The 18135-nt window shown below is 48.6% G+C and overlaps 1 protein-coding gene across 5 annotated transcripts in view; it reads left to right on the forward strand.

Moving 5' to 3' along the window:
* The first annotated feature begins 1050 nt into the window (after positions 1-1050).
* Positions 1051-18135, forward strand: part of SEC14L5 (SEC14 like lipid binding 5) — a 38270-nt gene continuing 21185 nt past the window's right edge. For 4 of the 5 annotated variants that reach the window (XR_006177642.1, XR_006177641.1, XM_042864492.1 and 1 more), the window contains exons 1-3: positions 1051-1130; positions 4084-4179; positions 6015-6090. Coding sequence is in view for 3 of the 5 variants with exons in the window: in XM_042864492.1 (XP_042720426.1) it covers positions 6028-6090 (63 nt within the window). In the remaining 2 variants the exon portion in view is untranslated. Of the gene's footprint in view, positions 1131-4083; positions 4180-4709; positions 4881-6014; positions 6091-18135 lie in introns of those variants that run through there. The other variant, XM_042864493.1, reaches the window with a different exon arrangement.

Consider the following 18135-nt stretch of genomic DNA (forward strand, 5'->3'; position numbering starts at 1 on the left):
ATTAAACACCCTCAAGGACAACACAGAGCTAGTGACAGCTTTCTGCTATGGCTTCCTTGTCCAGCAGGTGGCCCGGCAGAGAGCAGCTCTCTGCTGTAACGCATTCTCTTGGTACAACACGGGGAATTGGAGCACCGAGGTGAGGGGTAACACTGTGAGCACATGGTGATGTGAGCCTTAGGCATGGTGGATCTGCCTGCCTCAGCACCTGGGACTCAAATGTCCTACAGCCCTATAGCCCTTTGACCCCATCTGCAGTACTGCATCCAGGCCTGGGCTCCCCAGCACAGGAAGAACGTGAAGCTCTTTGAGTGGGTCCAGAGGAGGGCCATTAAGATGATCAGAGGGCTGGAGCACCTCTCCTATGAGGAAAGGTTGAGGGAACTGGGCTTGTTTAGCTTGGGAAAGAAAAGGCTCCATGGAGAACTCATTGTGGCCTTCCAATACTTGGATGGAGCGTATAAACAGGAGGGGGGAATGGCTGTTCATGGGGGTGGATAGTGATAGGATGAGGGAGAATGGTTTTAAACTGAGACAGGAGAGGTTTAGGTTAGATTAGGAGGAAGTTTTTCACACACAGGGTGGTGAGGCACTGGCACAGGTTGCCCAAGGAGGCTGTGGATGCCCCATCCCTGCAGGCATTCAAGGCCAGGCTGGATGTGGCTCTGGGCAGCCTGGGCTGCTAGTTGGCACACAGCAGGGGGTTGGAACTGGATGATTGAGCTCCTTTGCAACCCAGGCCATTGTAGGATTCAACCCTTGCAGCGTGCCCCACTAGCCAGAACCCCAGGAGCGATAAGCCGGGCTCCGAGCGCTTCACTACGATAAAACGGGGCGCAGCTCGGTTCGGCTCCGCCCGCCGAATCCAGCCGGGCCCGCTGGAGCCGGGGCGGGGATTGAGGCGGAGCCGCGCCCCGCAGCACAATGGACAGCGCTCTGCGGCGCCGCGTGCGCTGGGGCGGGGCGGGAGCGCGGCGGTTGAAGCGGAGCCGGGGGCGGTGCGGCGCGGAGCCGGGTTGGGGCCGCCGCCGTTGCTCGGCATGGGGCCGGCGGGGCTCCGCCGTGGGCGCGGTGAGGACGCGCGGAGCCGCGTTTGGACGCCACGCTGCGGGGCGGAGGAGGGCGCCTCGGTGAGGGTCGTGTGAGGGGTTCGGTTCGGCTCGGCTCCGTTCGGCTCGGTTCGGCGCTGAGGGCCGCGGGAGGTGCTGTGCTGAGGGGCTGGGGGGGGGGAATTCCGCCCTAATCGTGGCCTCGCATCGGCTCGTAGCGTGCCGGAATACAGGTGTTGTGGAACTCCAGGGCTGACCCCGGTGAGCTTCTATGGAATGCGTTGACGTATTTGGGTCGGTTCTGTATTAAAGCCCCGTCTTGGGCTTTAGGGCTGGGTTAAACCGCGCGTGTGCTGTTCGCCGTTGGGACGTCCGCGGGGAATGGGTCGCGTGGTGACACCGGCTGTGCAGCGTGCTCGGCACACCTGGGCCCAAGGAGAAACACGGCTGTGAGCCTACGGGTCCCATCCAGCTCGGGGTATGCTTGAACCTGAGCCTGTTGTGCTGTGCTGTTGGGGCATCACAGTTGGACTTGTCTCTGTGTTAAGCTGGGGCACATCTCTGTGCTTATGTTGGAGGTGTTGCGTGCATGTAGCAGTAGGAAAGGCTCAGTGTAACTCCTGTGGGTGAGGATTGAGGGCTGCCCCTCCAGGAAGACTTTGCTGCTGCCAGCTGGCAAACTTCAACTTCCAGAGAGTCAGAGTTTGGCTGTGTGTGATAGAGAGGTCAGCTGTGGTTCCCTGGCACAAGGATTCCCCACCAAGTATGAGATAAAGGCACAGAAATATTAGGCATGAAGCTGATGTTGATGCTTGCATGGAGGAAATGGCTCACTCGACAAATATTTGAGAGCAGAATGCTTACGCTGTTCCTTTTTCTCCTTCCCCTCTCAGCCAAAGGCGCTGCTCCCTATTGTGTTGCGCAGAATGTGGAAATGCAGTCGGGGTGTTTGTGTTGTCCGCCCTTGGTTGTAATCCACCACTGGGCTCACATCCATGCAGGGTGACAGCGTGGGGGCCGGGCTCCCAGCAGCTCTGCCTTGCAGCCCTGTGTGCCCCCCCACATTGCTGTGTGCACAGCTCAGGGCTGAGCAGAGGATGGAGCCCTGCCTGAGAAGACATCGGCTTCTGAAAGACACCAGAGCTGTCTGCTGGTGCCATTCCATTTCTTTTATTGAGCTGTGAAAGACAGAACCAAGTTTTTGGGTGCAGAGGCTCTAATAAGCATCCTGCAGCTTGGTACCATCTTGTTGTTAAGTAAGCGAGGCGTCTGTCAGCACCTGCCACAGCAAAAGGCTCTTGAGGCAGAGAAGTGTCGTGCACAGCTTTGTGTGTTGATTTGAAGGGAGGATTATAGGCTGCAGCCCACCAGAGTCATAGAATCCTAGAATGGCCTGGGTTGCAAAGGAGCAAAATACTCATTCAGTTCCAACCCCCTGCTGTGTGCAGGTCACCAACCAGCAGCCCAGGCTGCCCAGAGCCACATCCAGCCTGGCCCTGAATGCCTGCAGGGATGGGGCATCCACAGCCTCCTTGGGCAACCTGTGCCAGTGCCTCACCATCCTCTGTGTCCCCCCTTTCTGGCTGTGAGTGTCAGCTTGGGGACAGCTGGCTTTCATGTGGCAAAAGACAATTTGAGGAAGTCTGGAACTCTTGCTATTTTCAGCAGGGCTTTGTGAAAGCAAACAAACAGAACCCTCAAAAACAGAACCAAACGCAAAACCTGCTTGGTGGTTCTCCTGCTGAGAAGAAACCATCATGGGTGGGAGAAGTGAATAAAGGCTGTGGCTGCTGAGTTCTGCCACTTAACAGGCAATGCTTGCTCTGGATGAGAAGCTGGGCTTTGTGGACTTCAATCTGGGACTTTATGTATATTTAATTTTGAAACCCAATTTCTCATTCCCAACCATCTGGCTGTAGTCTGTCAAGTCAGCCTCTCCTACAAATAATAGAATAAAAGTTAAGCATATGGAAAATCCCTCAGGTGCCTGCTGGGTGATTCTAAATAAAGTGGAAGCGTAACGTTAATGTCACTGCCTCTCCTCCCTCTGCTGTGTGTTGTGATTCGTGCTCCCTGCAGGAGCCCTCCCAGGCTCAGCTGATAGCGATAGCTCTGCGTGCTGCACGGGCACTTCTTGTCAGGAGCTCACCTTGTCCCTGAAATGCCACCAAAGTTGCAGTGTGGAGTTGTGTGTGGTCAGGAGTTGTTTCCTTCTCTCTCCAGTGCAGTGCCAGAGGTGTATTCCTGAGCTCCTAACTTGCTGCCGTGCAAGGGGTTCAGCTCAGTTGTGAGATGCTGTAGCAGAAGGGCCATGCTGGCCTCTGCAGGGAGCCCCAGTGTGCCAAGCCTGCATGCTGCCGGCATTGCTGGCAGCATCATGGGGTGCTTTGTGCAACATGGTAGCTGCTGCTGTCCCATGCGTCCAGGTGTGCAATAGCTGAGCTGCTTCTAACATCTAATTGGGATGCTTACAGGGATTAGCTGCATGTGTTGCTTCATTGCACCGGCTGCTCCGGTCTCTCTGAGTTTTTCAGACTGCTCTGGGCTTGGCCAGACGCTGGTGTTACCCAGTGTGGGTAACACACTGCCTCTGGGTGTGGATTAACCATTGTAAGCCATCAGATTGCAGCTTACTGAATCACCCCTCTTCAGCCCAGTTTCCATGTGTGCTTTCAGCCAGGTGCACAACAAAGTGGAACAGGTAGCTGGGCTACTGAAGGCTGGAGTGCTATGGCGGATGTTTATGGAACCAGAGGTGTTTCTGTACTCATGAAGCTGCTTTCTGGTCTTTACAAAGAGGCTGAAAACATCTGTTTATAACTTATGTGAAATACTCAGCAACTGCTAAAACAGGTCTTTCTCTGAGAACTAAAAGCTCTAGCATGTATTAATGTGCATGTCTTCAGCAAATCTGGCTCAGCAGCCCTCTGGTAGCACCTGGAAATCCTACATCGTTATCACTGCTAATCACCTGCCTGTATCCCCATGCAAAAAGTGACTACTCTCACTGCCTTTTTTTTCCTTTCCTCCCCAGGAGTTCTAGCTGAAGTCCCTCTTGCTTTGAGAAGCAGAATGACTGCTCAGTCTTGAGAAGAGAGCACGGAAGGTCTGCCAGCACACTGTTCCCAAGGTATGAGAGGTTTCTAGGGCAAGTGTGAGTTATCAGCTGTCTGTTTTCCACTGCTTCTGTGGGTACAGTTATTGCTGACCCCTTTGCTCCTAACTTCCATCAGCTAGAGCAAACCTGTGGCAGGCTGGTGTTGCAGCTGCAGGCTGGCATAACAACAGAGCAGTCCAAGCAGCGTGGTGAAGGCTGTTCAGCTACAGCTTGTGCCGCCCTTGCGTCCCGAGGCTTCCTCCTGCAGAGGTCTCTGACCCCTTCCTACAGCAGCGCCAGACTTCCAGGTTTAGCGAGCAAGGCTAGAACTGGAAGCAAGATGACAGCTAAAGAGGTGTGACGAGGCTTCTCTTGCTATATTTGCACTGACTCGGAAGGTTCCCGCACGGCGTAGGTATTGCGCTTGCATAATCATGTTACAGCATTGCATTACAAGGTGCCCCATGCCTCTCTTGGCTCGGGTATCTGATATGTGATAGCAGTCTGGGCTTCCTGGGTGTTTGCTTGCTCCTGCTGTGCTCGCTTCACTCTGAGGTGGTTGCTGTGCTGATGCCTGCTCTGTGCATTTACTCGCTCTGCGAGGTCCGGCTTTTAGCATCGATAAAGCTCACGGACAGCCAGCAAGTCCTGGTTGTTGCTCCCTGGGTAACGTGATCCTCTGCAGAGTAACTGTCTGACTGTGAGACCCTTCTACAAACATTCCTCGCTCTCAGGTACCCAAACTTTTTCCCCCCTCCCTTGCTGAACGCTTGGATTTCTGTGTGCGATGGCGTTTTGCAGCAGCTCTACTAGAGCAGGACCTTTTGCTTTTTTAAGTCGTTTGCTTTTGTAAGTCATGTTTCATCTCCAGTTTTTGGCCTGAAACGTCAGCAATAAGTTGCCTTGTGCTCGGAGTGTTGAGTTCAGCTATGCTACGCTGCGTGGTGCTGCCAAGGGCTGGTGTCTGCTTAGCAGAGGAATTTGAGCAGGGTGGAATCAGCATAGTCTCAAACCAGCTGTCCAGTTTGGTGTTTCAGATGTTTTTGGATGACATTAACGGGAGCAATGTGAAGGATTCTAAAAGAATTGCAGGAAGCAGCCCGATAACCTTTTTAATGGTTTACCTGCTTCCTTGAGCTGCTCGTTATTGGTGCGTGTTTAAGGGTTAAAACCTCAGCAGAAGAGTGTGAGGGAGGAATCCTGATGAGAACAGTGAGAGGTGGCTTGGAGAAATGAAACACTGAGAGCTGAATTGTTTCCACTGCATGCAGTTATTCCCTCAATTCAGCTAGAGGCAGTGGGCATTCAGGCAGTGGGATGTGATTGCTAGCTTAGCATCGGGCTTGTTCTGTAAGCATGCTGTTTCCTTTTCCTTTCTTTCAGTGAGTTAAAACAGCTAAATGGTACTTGGAGCACAAAAGCATTTAAAACAATGTACACGAAGCTGCGCAGACTTTCAATAGGAGGGATTTTGCATCATGGTATCAAACTTAATGCAGAAAATAGAAGGGAGGGAAAAAAAAAAAAGAATTTCCATTTAAGCTTTTGCAAGATCCCTAGGAGAGGCTTCCTTCCCCGGGTTCTGGCTTTACATCTTTGCTTTAATTATTGTGAGTTTTGGTTGAAGTAGTGTTGGGAAGCAGCAGAGGACTCTGCTGTGTGCTGGATGTGTGCTGGGCTGGGGCTGCACACACCTACCTGCCTTTCTTCCCTCTGTGACTTACAAAGTGAGGCCGGGCAGCAAACACACCTAAGATCTCTGTCTGTGGGAGAGAGTTAGGCTTCCAGATCTGTTTGTGAGCATTGTTAGAATGTATAAACGTTTGTTATCAGGGGCCTGAAGTTGTCCAATTTGATTTGTGTTACAGGTGCGTGCTGAAGATGGTGCAGAAATACCAGTCCCCAGTTCGAGTCTACAAATACCCTTTTGAGCTCGTCATGGCAGTGAGTAATGCTCAGCACTTCTACTCCTCCAGCTGTTACAGGCTGCAGCCTCAGGCCAGTGGGAGGTGGGGACTGCAGCGTGGTTAGCTTATCTTTATGGCAGCCTTCTGTGGGCATGCTGCAGGAGCACAGGTTTAGCTCTCACTGTCTTTTCTCCTTCGTTTTCCATGAAATATAAGGGTCAACATCTCGGTGTTTTCACAGAGTCAGTTTATTAGTCACTGTAGGAAAAACAAACAAACCAACAACTTGTAAAAAAAACTACTAATTTGTAATTCCAAGTTAGGCACTGGAAGGAAAAGACTGTTTTGTTGTAGACAGAGTCAGCTTGTCGCTATACACCACCTTTGCGTTATCACTGAATACCATTCTGTTCAGAATCTCTCTAGATCTGATCCCAATCAGTGTCAGGCTGCCCAGAGAGGCTGTGGATGCCCCATCCATCCCTGAAGGTGTTCAAGGGCAGGTTGGATGGGGCACTGCACAGCCTGGTCTAGTATTAGATATGGAAGCTGCTGGCCCTGCCTGCAGCAGGGGGGATGGAGCTTCATGATCCTTGAGGTCCCTCCCAACCCAAGCCATTCTATTATTCTGTGATCATAGGATTTGCATATCTAAACAGTCTTTTCTAAATCAGTGATCTTCCTGATTTGGTTTAAAAACTAGAGATCTTTGGATAAAAACTCTCGAATTGTTCTTCCCTTTCCACCCCATGACTGAAATGTTGGGTGAGATCTCTCCAAGTTTTGTGTCATCCAGAAGGAGCTTGAGAGCTGTAGTTGAAGCTGGTGGTGCAGAAAGCTCATGTCACCTCAACAGCTTCCTGAGGTGAGGCTTTAAAAGTGTTTGTGATATTTTGGACTTTTCCACTGCTCTTCAGGGTTCTGAGAGCTCTGCTCCTTGCATTTTGAGGGCAGCACCTGAGCATTTCAGCGTGTATCTGAGATGCTTCCATAGAGATTCTTGCAAGGTTTTGTTTAGTAACCTCTGTGGAGCATTTCAGTCTACCCTAGGGATCCATGAGACTCAAACACTGAGACTTTCAGCCTGGTATTTTCTTCCCTGCTCAACAAGGATACCAGTTTTCTTTGGTCTTGCAGGAATCTCAGCAGGAAGGTGGAAAGCTGCAGAATGAAAGCAGTCAAAGTCATTTCCACGAATGGAAGGGAGAACCCAACACAGTGCATGGTGTTCCTTTTGGCAGCATTGCCTTTCCTGGATTCCAGGCAAATAAGTGCCATAAAATTGCTTTTATCCAAAGCAGACTCCAGTCTTTTGATTCGACAGTTAAAATTGAGGGGGAGATTCTTTGCTTCATCCTCAGTGTGAATAAAAGGCAGCAGCAGTTCCTCAGCTGTGAGCAGGTGCCATTCCCTTGGATGCTCTCTCATCATCAGGACCTATCAGCCTTTCTTTCTGATAGCTGGGCTCCCACCCCCAGTTTTCCCCCTTTTTTCTCCTTCCAGTCTTGTCCAAGTTTGCTGTGTCCGTAAGCAGCTGAGCCAGTAACATGAGGTAGATGTGCCTGCAACCAGTCCAAGGTTAATGTTTGTGGTAGTGAAACTTTTCTAGCTTTGTTTTCTTGTTCTCCCAGTGCATTGTGTTAGAATTAGATACCAGTGCTTGTGATGGAGGTACTTGGCTCTATGCATACCTCTCCATGCTCTCACTGTCTGTCTTAGTAGGATAACCCTCACTAGATGCCCATCAGTAGACTGGCTGCTTGTACAGCAGGCTGCCTCTAGACAAATCCTTTGTAAGCTTGTTAGCAGAATGCCTAAAGGCTGGGGTTTGATGGGTTTATTTTTCAAGTGGCTTAGTTTTATTTGCTTCCAGTTTTTCAATGTGATAGAACTTAAAATTCCCTGAGATTTCAATGTTGGGATTGCAAACGTCGTCCTTTAGGAGCTCAGCAAGCTCAAATTGCTGTCACCTTAGCAAAGTTATTAGTCCTCTTATAAAGATTAAGTTACTTGCTCCAAGGTCACCCGAAGGACCGTGTGGTAGTCTAGGGAACTGAATATAGACCCTGTAGTCCCTCTGTAATCTCCTGTGAAGATCACGTGTCCACAGCAGGATCTGCATTATTACAAAGACGGACATTTTGGAAGATTCTAAAGGCAGTGCTTGAGCCTGGTGGCAGTCCACACGGGCCAGATTGAATGCAGGCTTCGTTACCACGTTGGATGTGTTTGGATGGAGCCCCCCATTTGTGTGGAGGCAGCGTGGATCTCGCAGAGCTGTCAGGCACTCGCTGTCAGTTGCTGGAAGTTTTGCAGGCAGTGTGGGCGTGCAGCGAAGCTGCTTTGCTCCTCAGCACATGGCACTGCTGTTAATCTGCCTCAACATAAATCTGACAGCAGCTTCCTCAGTACTGGGAACCTTATATTCAGCTGCTTTCATCTCTCCACCCCAAATGCTTTCTGTGAACCTTTGGGGCGCAGTGTGCTTGTGCTGAGGTTGGTGTCAGGAAGACAAGGATGGTGTGAGTAAATTCCCAGACATCTCTCTATTTTAAGGGTCCCTGTGCACTGATAACATTTGTAATGGGGAGAGTGAGACTTCTGGGGCTCTGTACAGGCTGTGCTGTGAGGTAAGGAGGGTTTGTTAGGAGAAGTACCCCAGAATCTCTGATGTTTGGACCCTCCTATGGTAAACGATGCATGTGCTGCCTTCGGTTACGAGGAGCTGAGAAGTAAGGTGGTTGTAGCCAAATGATTCATTGCATCCTGGCCTTGTTGAAAGGCATTGTGTTCCCCATGCCTTTTGTTGAACCCTGCCACCAGGAACATGATTCATCCTGTTGGAGCTTGCACTGTGCACATTGTGCTGCTCATCCTCAAGACAGCACAGGGCTGTGCGTGACAGAAGAGCCCGTGTTAATACCTTTATTATTGTGTATCTCTGGATAATTGTCTATGGATTTACACTCTACTGGTTATTAAAGCTTCTGCTGCTGGCATTCTGGCATGGGCAGGCAGTAAATTTGGCACATCCACAGAGTCCTTCACACTGCATTCCCCTTCTTGCTCTCTTTGCTAGTCCTGTGCATCTGAGAAGTAAAAGGGAATCTGAAGGCTTAGCAAGCATCTCCTGCTTGTTGCGTAGTTTCAGTTGTTTTTCTCTTCCTTTTACTACAAGAGTGCTCCCTTCTTCTTAAACAAAGGATCATCTTCTCTCACTTTGTCCGCATCCACAGAAGTGATTTTTCACCTGCTTTGTTCCTATTCTGTGCTTGCATTGAAGGATCACAGATTAGCTCATCAAATGATATCCAGCACCTGACATCTCTGACTTGAAAAGAATCTTGACAGGTTTTGTTATCATGTCATATTCTTCCTTTTCCATTCTGTCTTTCCCTTCCTTTTCCTTTCCCCTTTTAAATGTAGCTGTTCAGTCAAGTGGATTGTCCTCTGATACATGGTGTTGAGTTTGGTTTGGGCACGTGAGTCCATAATGTCTAATTGTACAGGAAACGAGGCTAAGAGAGAGACTGGATTTTTCACATTATTTGTTGCCAGTGAATTGTTAGGTCAGATATGGTAGGGATTCTTTTCCTGTTAATTCTAGCAGCGCATTCAGCCCATTACGCTTGCAGTTTACATCTACCAGATTTGAATACTCTGTAGTGTACCCTAACTTTGCTTTGTTTCCAATGCTACAGGCCTGAAATAGCTGTGCACTCCTATGTGGTCTCCTACACTTCACGTGCAGTTTTAATTGCAGCCATAATGGTGTGAAGGGCAACCTTCAAGGCAGCACTTCTGTCAATTATTTGGTCCTCTTGCCGCATTCATGATGCACTTCATATTCAGCTCTTATTGCTGCTCATGGCAGGTAATGGTTTCTGCTGAGAGAAATGGTCTTTCTGCCCAGCCTTAAAGATCTGTTAGGGGCAGCTCGTCACCTTCCCTCTGTGTTGGTCTGCAGATAGGAACTTGACTGTCTGAGGTCCTGATCTGCCACCTGTACTTCCAAGCTCCTATCATTCTTTCCTAGCTGTAGAGGCAATACAGAGTTATTTGCATTTACTTGATCTGAAGTTCATTATTTTTCAGGTCAGATGAACTGAATGGAACCACGATGGTATATATATACTTCTGCATCTCTTAGTGTGGTTTGAGTGCTAACAAGCTGGCTGGCAAGTTTAGTTCAGGCTGCAAATGTTGCAGTTTTTATCTCAGAAATAACTTGGCATTGAAATTAGTAGTAAAAAATAGTCCTTCTCCCTCTTTACTCTTGTGCTGTAGCACACAGCTCCATCCCATCAAAAGCAATTATTTGTGGTCCTTGTGTGGGGTGTCTTTCTCATTAGCCCAACCCAGCTGAAGCAGTCATGCTGATCTTCACTGGCTCTGCCAGGGATCTTCACTCTTACCCCCAAATAATCACCCAGCAGATCAGCCTTGTCCACTGGCTATGTCCAGCATGTCCAAGCTGCTGTGCAGCCACTGAAGTTTTTCTCAGATGCACCAGTTGAGGATCTGGCCCATAGCTGTGTGCAAGACTCAAACATCCACTGCAACCAACACCAAAATGCATCTTTTTCTATCTCACTGCCTGGTATTCTTTCATGCTAACAGTGACAGGAGGTTTGTATACGCAGTCTAATTGAAAGCAGCTTGTTGCTATTTCAGCTGTCAGCATTAGTTGTAGGAGGAGAAACTAAACACTGTTGAAGCCCTAACGGCTAGAATTTCTCTCCACATAACTTTTCAAAACTATTTTTGATCATATCTTTGCATGATGAGTGCGTGTTGTATTACAGATGTTAGGTCCTCAGAAAGCTTTATGTAATGACTGGTTGCTGTCACATTTAGCACGCTGGCTTTATAAAGAGGCTGATGAAACCCTGACACGTTGCACATGCTCTGCTCTCTGATACTGTGGTTTCTTAAAGGATTTGATATTTCACTGACTGGTGCAGGTTCCCTTGTAACAAAGATCTAAGCCTTCTTGTGCCAGGTAGGTGCTGCGGTTTGGCCCAAACAGCTTGCAGTACACATTGGTAACAGAGAGAATGGTGTGTGACAGCAGTGCAGCGTACAAGCAGAACGATGTCTAGCAAGAACGGTGTTAGCTCTGAGGGTGTGTTTGGTGTGACAAGTTCAGCATGTCTTCACAGCCCATCTGGTCTCAGAGAGGCTGCTGCTGTTGTGCTGCATCAGACGTGCAGATAAGCTGTCAACTACAGTGCAGTATCTTACAATGCCTACAGCACAGATGCACCATAGAATACATTTCTGGGCCTTGCCGTGTACTTAATTATAATTACAGACTCCCCAGCTGGAGCTTCAAGATATCGTTAATCTTGGAACATCCCAGGCTGATTTTTCTTTAAACAGAGTAGAATCTTAACCAAGATATTTGATGCTGGTTCACAGCCTCTGCTTTCAAGTGTGAGCCCTGGAAAAAGAAGAGCACTTGCTGCAGGGAGAGCAGAGCGGCTTCTGGCAGCTGGAATGCTTCACAAGCACAGAACAGCAGCGCTGCAGCTGTGCAGATGGCTTAAAAGATTGGAGGAGAGCTGTGAGGGCAGCACCAGTGGAGTTCCGAAGAGGAGGAGCAGTGCCTGCTGCCCACTGTGTCCTTGGACAGCCACAAGTGAGGGGTGGTAAAGCTTTGCAGCCTGCGTGGCCAGTGCTCGAAGGCTCCTTTGGAGCAGCTGATGTGGATAACGGCACAGATTTCAGATGGTGTTGGAAATAGGATTTCTGACTGGCAGTGCCCTAGAGATTGGGGAAGAATCGAGGTGAAAGGAGGAAGATGTTTTAAAATAGCTTCTCTTTGATGCTCAGTCCCTGTAATGCGACATGAAATGTCCCAGTAGGCATCCGAGCACAAGCTGAGAAATGGATGCTTCCCTACAAAAGCGAATGAACTCCCTGCAGCAGGATTGTTAGGTATACAGAACGTGCTTACTGAGTGCAGGCAAATCACCTTTGGATCCAGGTGGTCTGTGTCCAACCACTGTCCATGCTGGTATTTTAGAGGAAGGCAGCTTCTCTTGCCTCTTTTCTTGCCATGCTTTGAAGGAGGGCTTGTTGTAACTGTCAGAAGGCATTGGGTTAACTTTGCATGTGCTTACAGAGCATCTAGCGTTGACTCAAGGCATGATGCTTTGGTGTGACTTGATGGCTTGAAACCATGCTGTCAAGATGCACTATAAATATCCCATCATCGTACTGCTGAGAAGCTTTTGGCAACAGAATTCTGAAAGTAATGATTCCTGTGTCAGCTGGGATAATTCTTCACAGCTGTATTCAGTTGTTCAGCCCCTGTGCCCTGCCACCACCTCCTCAAGTTATTAAGCAGGCTGAGAGTGAGCAATAGTCAGGCTGAGCGTAGAGCTGACATTTCTCTAGAGATTATGGTGTGGGATGCTTCCCCATGGGCAAGCAGATGATGTTTACCACAGCTGCTGGAAGTGGATAGAACCGCTTATTTGGATTTCTGGAGACAAGATGCTGGCAGTAGCCATGTGCCCTGGTCTGCTTTGTGTGCGCAGTGGGCATCGTACCAGTCATAGAATCATATCATAGAATGCCCTGGGTTGCAAAGGAGCACAATGCTTATCCAGCTCCAACCCCCTGCTGTGTGCAGGTCGCCAACCAGCAGCCCAGGCTGCCCAGAGCCACATCCAGCCTGGCCTTGAATGCCTGCAGGGATGGGGCATCCACAGCCTCCTTGGGCAACCTGTGCCAGTGCCTCACCACCCTCTGGGGGAAAAACTTCCTCCTCATATCCAACCTCAACCTCCCCTGTCTCAGTTTAAAACCATTCCCCCTTGTCCTATCACAACCCACCCTCATAAACAGCCGTTCCTCCTCCTGTTTATGCACTCCCTTCAATTATTGGAAGCTCCCTTTGACAGACTTGCATTGCCAGTGCTAGGACTCCATTAGCTTGGCAAGAGTGTTTTAGGAATGGATGATTCCAGCATCATGTGTGGATTTGGAGAGGAACTGGATCATTTGAGGGTTGTCCATGTTTTCTTTGGTTGCCTGCTCCCGGTGCAACATAGGATCTTATTGCCTTGGAGAAGCATTCATTTCTCAAGCTTTATTTGAGGAGTGCAGTCTGGGGCTGGAACGGATGAGCTCTGAACTAAGTGGCACTGCAGCGTGGTGCAAGGAGACACAAGATAGCTGGAAGTTCAGCTTGTATTCTAGTCATGTCTAGAAGACTTTTCTCTTCTGCTGAATGTATAAGTATAGAAGTTAAACAATAAACTCCTGAGCAGGGAATAAAATTGGTGAGACAGCTTAGAACCATCATCAAAGGTTAAATCTCAAACTGTGGATTTTAAATTCCTAAGCACAGTGGCCTGTTCAGATTTGACCCTGAGTTTACTTAAATCATCCACAATTCTTACAGCTGCTTCTGGCTACAACAGATTGTCATGCCAACTAAGCATTACTTTGTGAGCCAGCCTTTTTGATTTGGGGCTGGTTCACTGAGCAGCCTGCATGTGATGTAACGCTTGGTTGCTGTGTTTTGCTCTATAAGGTGTTAGTCACCAGAGATGTCTGCTTCCTTGCCTCCTAGTCCTATGCATCTGGCATCTTTCTGCAATAGGCAATGGCAAACCTGCCCAGCCATGTAGCAATCATTCCTGTATAAAGCATTGCTTCTGTGGCTGCTGCAAAGACCAATGCATTGTGTTGTTTGTGACTTGAAGTGCTCCATCACCAACCATTCAACTCTTTACGGGGTAGATAATAACAGAACAAGGGAAGATGGTTTGAAGTTGAAGGAGGGCAGATTGAGGTTGGATGTCAGGGGAAGTTCTTTGCTGTGAGAGTGGTGAGGTGCTGGAACAGCTGCCCAGAGAGGCTGTGATGCCCCGTCCATCCCTGGAGGTGTTCAAGGCCAGGTTGGATGGGTCCTGGGCTGGTATTGAATGGGGAGGTTGGAGGCCCTGTGTGTGGCAGGAGGTTGGAGCTTCATGATTCTGGAGGTCGCTTCCAACCCAAGCCATTATTTGACTCTGTGATAAGCAGAGGGGAATACTGTATCCAGGCAGCTTGAATGGGATAACGTTTCTTCTCAGACAGGAAATTGGGCACAGTGGTAATTTCCCAAGTTAGCTCTGTGCAGCTGCAGTGCATGTCCTGCTTTTGGTGCCATGTCACTCGGTTGTGCCTGTGTTGTAATGGGCAGCTGGTGTTCCCTGAATTGTTTCATTCACCCAGATCTGAAGGAATGAGACAAATGATTGACTGCAGTCCAGGGAGGCAGAGCTCTGATCCACGTTCCCAGCCTGGGTAACTGTGGTCCAGCGGACCTCTGGCAAATCAAAACTGGCTTCCCTCAGGTCCAAAAGGCTGTTATGTTTCTCTGCAGGTTGTAGTGATTAAGAAGCAGATGGGTTGTTGCCTGATGAATGTGTGTGCAGAACCTTTGTTTTCCTTTCTGCATTGGGGCTAAGCAGTAGGAGGCTTTCCTGGATGAAATGATTACTTTTTCCTGGAAAGCCAAACCTGAAAATACTTGAATCTGGAGATAACTATATCTCTTTCAAGCTACTGAAAAGGTAGAATAAACTCCTCCACTTCCTATGTAAAAGTGGTGAGGGGTCCTATCTTGCTCTTGCATCCCTTTCCAAAAGGCTGATGATCTTGACACGTTTATATCAAAACGTGATATTGTGTCTCCTGTTTCCCCGTTCATCTGAACACAGATGCATTTTTTTGTCACTTCATCCTTAGTTTGGAGGTGTTTTGTTTCAAGCTGTAATTCAGTGCTTGGACTTCCCCGTTGTTTGTGATTCCTAAGGCCTCTGTTGTGTAATTGACTTCAAAGTCGCTTGCTGGAGAAGTTGTTGAAACCTGCAGAGGAGAAACAGGAGTAGCTGTTATAAAAGATCATAGGGTTGCTTGAGTTGAAAGGAATTCTTAAAGGCCATCTAGTCCAATTCCCCTGTGTGAACAGGGATACCCACAGCTCCATCAGTGCTCAGAGTCCATCCAGTCTGACCTTGGGTATCTCCAGGAATGAGGCACCCATCCCCACCCATTACCTCTCTGGGCAGCCTGTGGTGCTTCACCACCTGTATTGTAACAAACTTCTTCCTTAGATCCAACCTAAATCTCCCTTCCCTTAGTATGAAACCATTTCCCCTTGTCCTGTCACAGCAGACCCTGCTAAAGACTGTGTCCCCTTCTTTCTTAAAGCCTCCCTTTATATACTGAAGGCCACGATCAGCTCTCTCCAGAGCCTTCTCTTCTCCATGCTGCACATCCCCAGCCTGTCCCATAGGAGAGGTGTTCCTCACGAGCAAATCAGGATGCGTGGCTTCAGTCTGATGGAGATGACTACAAAGGTTTAAATGACACCTGTATGTTTGTGAAAGGATGGCATACAGTCCACCACCAAAGGACAGCATGGCACTGTTTTTGTGGCAGTGGTTCTACAGGAAAACAGAGACAAAACCTCTTGGTTTAGAGTCAGACTCTGTAGGGCCTGAGCTGCCATCTCTTGTGCAGTGGTTGTTTGGGAGTGAAGAGGGGACATAAATCTGAGCTGTAAAGAAAAGAATTCTTGTAAACTGAGATGTTGAGAGAGTTTGCTTGGTTCACCACACATGCGCAGTGCTCAGGTCTGTTGGACAGCCCCTGCAGCTGTGCTGGGGGATTTTCTTCCAGTCCAAGCTGGTGTGAAGTCAATAGCAGAGTCTGATGATGCTGGAAAAAGGAGCCCAAGCCTGGATTCAGGGTGACGTGCTGGCTTGGTCGGGTGGGAGGATTTGCAGGAGGTGTGCAAAGTGCAAGCTAGTGCTAATCCCTGTAGGATTTAGGGGAGGGAGCAGTTCACTGAGCCTTTTTTTTCTTTCTTTAATACAGCATTCAGTGCTTTGGCCATCACAGTGTTTGTCTTAAGGTGTAGTGAATATGCACTTAGGGAAAAGTAGTGGCACAATTCCTGCAGCAGAGAAGGGAGACAAGTTGTAGTTTCTGTATACTTGTCAGAGCAGAGTTGCTGCAGCACGGAGATGAGAGCACATGCAGATGGATTAGGAGCTGAAGTATTAAAACAAGCTAATAATAAATCCCTGTGCCATTTGACTGGGGTATTGCTGTTCACCTTGCACTCCGCAAAATCATGGAGGAGGAGGAGAAAATTACGATCAGTTCTGGTGCTGGATGGGGAAAAAAAGGAGATGGTTGTGTCCTGATTTTCCTCAGTTTCTCTGCTGGAGCAGAAATGTGCCGTTCTATAGATGCTGATCTTGATAAGAGGATGCTGGGTGCTTGTGAGGGAGGGCTCCTGATAGCTCACTCTCTGCAGTGGTGAAAGATTCAGCATGTTGACAGTGTGACTTCATTGTGGGTGAATCGTGGTGCTTCAGCTGTCCTTCATGTGATCTCGGGCATCTTTGGGCTGCTGTATTTTTAGAGTTGTTGCTGCGCAGAGAAGATCAGCAAAAGACTTAATATCAGTGTGTGAAAAGGATTTTTTGTCAAATATGGAAGTGTTCCACCTCTGCAGGTGATGGTTTGGGCTGTTGTCTTGGTTGTATCACCACGGCTGTGCATGGATGTGTGCATCTGCTTCCAAAACTGAGGCTGACTACGCTGTTAATAGGTGACCTGATCTTGGTTTTGCAAGATTTAATGATGGTGCATTAGGAAGCCTGTCTCCAACTGGGTCAAGCACATACTCAGTGGAGGGAGGAACAGCTGTGTGTTGAGGTCCTGGGGCCTCATCTTCAAGCAGAACCAGGTACCTGGGTTTGGTGGAGTTGTGTGGAGCTCCAGATTTGCCATGGTGGTCTCTCAGTGGCAACGAAGCACTCACAGGTCTGTATTCCAGGTGCAGCTGCTGAGGTGGGGCTTTTGGGCGACAGCTGTGCTTTGATTGTTCACCATCTAGTGCAAGAACAGCTCTTGTTTCTCTGCAGACCCCCTCGTGAGTGCTCATGGTACAGCTGCAGCCCTGAAAGAAAGGAATAGAGGCCACCATTGCTATACTTGAACTTTTCAGTCTGCCTGCTTTGTACTTCTTCAGTTTGTGGGAAATGAGGAAAAAACCCAGCCTTAGTGCTGGCCTAGGGGAAGAGATGGGGTTGATTCAACCTTTTTCTTATGGTTAATCCTTGTTCACTGAACATCCTTTTAGGGTGGGGTGTTCACTTATGCTTCTAGCAAGTGTGTTAAGGGCATGTAAGGAGTGACCCATTCAAATAGCATCCTTTGGTAGGGTCTGACTTCACAGAATGGCTTATCATTATAACGAGTTCAGCTGCTTAAAGCAGTGGGTTTGCATTCAGTACGTGGAGCCATGCAGATTGGTGTTGCAAACAGTCACTCGCTATGGGAAGCTTTATGTTCATCTAAAATAGTTTAATTTTTCCTTGAGATTAGAAGGGAAGTGCTGAAGTGGAGGTCTCATAGGTACAGCAACAGCCCTCCAACAAATACAGCAGAGCATTGCTTAGTGACTTGTGGGAGGAGTGTTAAAGGCTTTGCTTAGGGCTGGGACTCCAGCTAATAATCTGCTTTCCCTTTCCTCATGATACGGCCATCTGAAACAACTTCTGTTCTGAGGTCTAGGGTCAGGAGATAGGAAATGTGTCCTTAAGTGCCTGAGCTATTTTAAGAGCAGGTATTTTTCCCCAGCACCAGGGTGCACAGATGCACACTGGGCCATCCAACCCATCAAACCTCTGTGGGAGCAGAGAATGCAGCCAGCCCTCAGCAGAGCTGGGCTGTTCTCAATGATCATCACATTAATAATTCTGAGAGAAGATGGGGAGACAGCAGCATTTTGCAGATGGTAGGGGCTCTCTGTGGCATCATAGCAGGAATGTCTTGTGACCAAATTGGTGCAGCTGTCCATGAGAGTGTAATGGAAAAGAACATGGGTTACCCTGCAGTCACAGCTGTAGCTGAATCCTGGGCTTCTTATGCAGCGTCTGCTCATGTTGCTTCAGTTATGTTTGCAATAGCAGCCCAACGTGCAAGGTGCTTTCTCTGGAATGAAAGGAAAATGTTCCATCCAGCAAAGATCTGGAGATGTAAGGAGAGATTGACAAGTAGGGAA

The sequence above is a fragment of the Lagopus leucura genome, unplaced genomic scaffold, assembly GCF_019238085.1.
Source record: "Lagopus leucura isolate 7727_CA_CO unplaced genomic scaffold, USGS_WTPT01 Super-Scaffold_760, whole genome shotgun sequence".
Taxonomy (NCBI): Eukaryota; Metazoa; Chordata; class Aves; order Galliformes; family Phasianidae; genus Lagopus; species Lagopus leucura.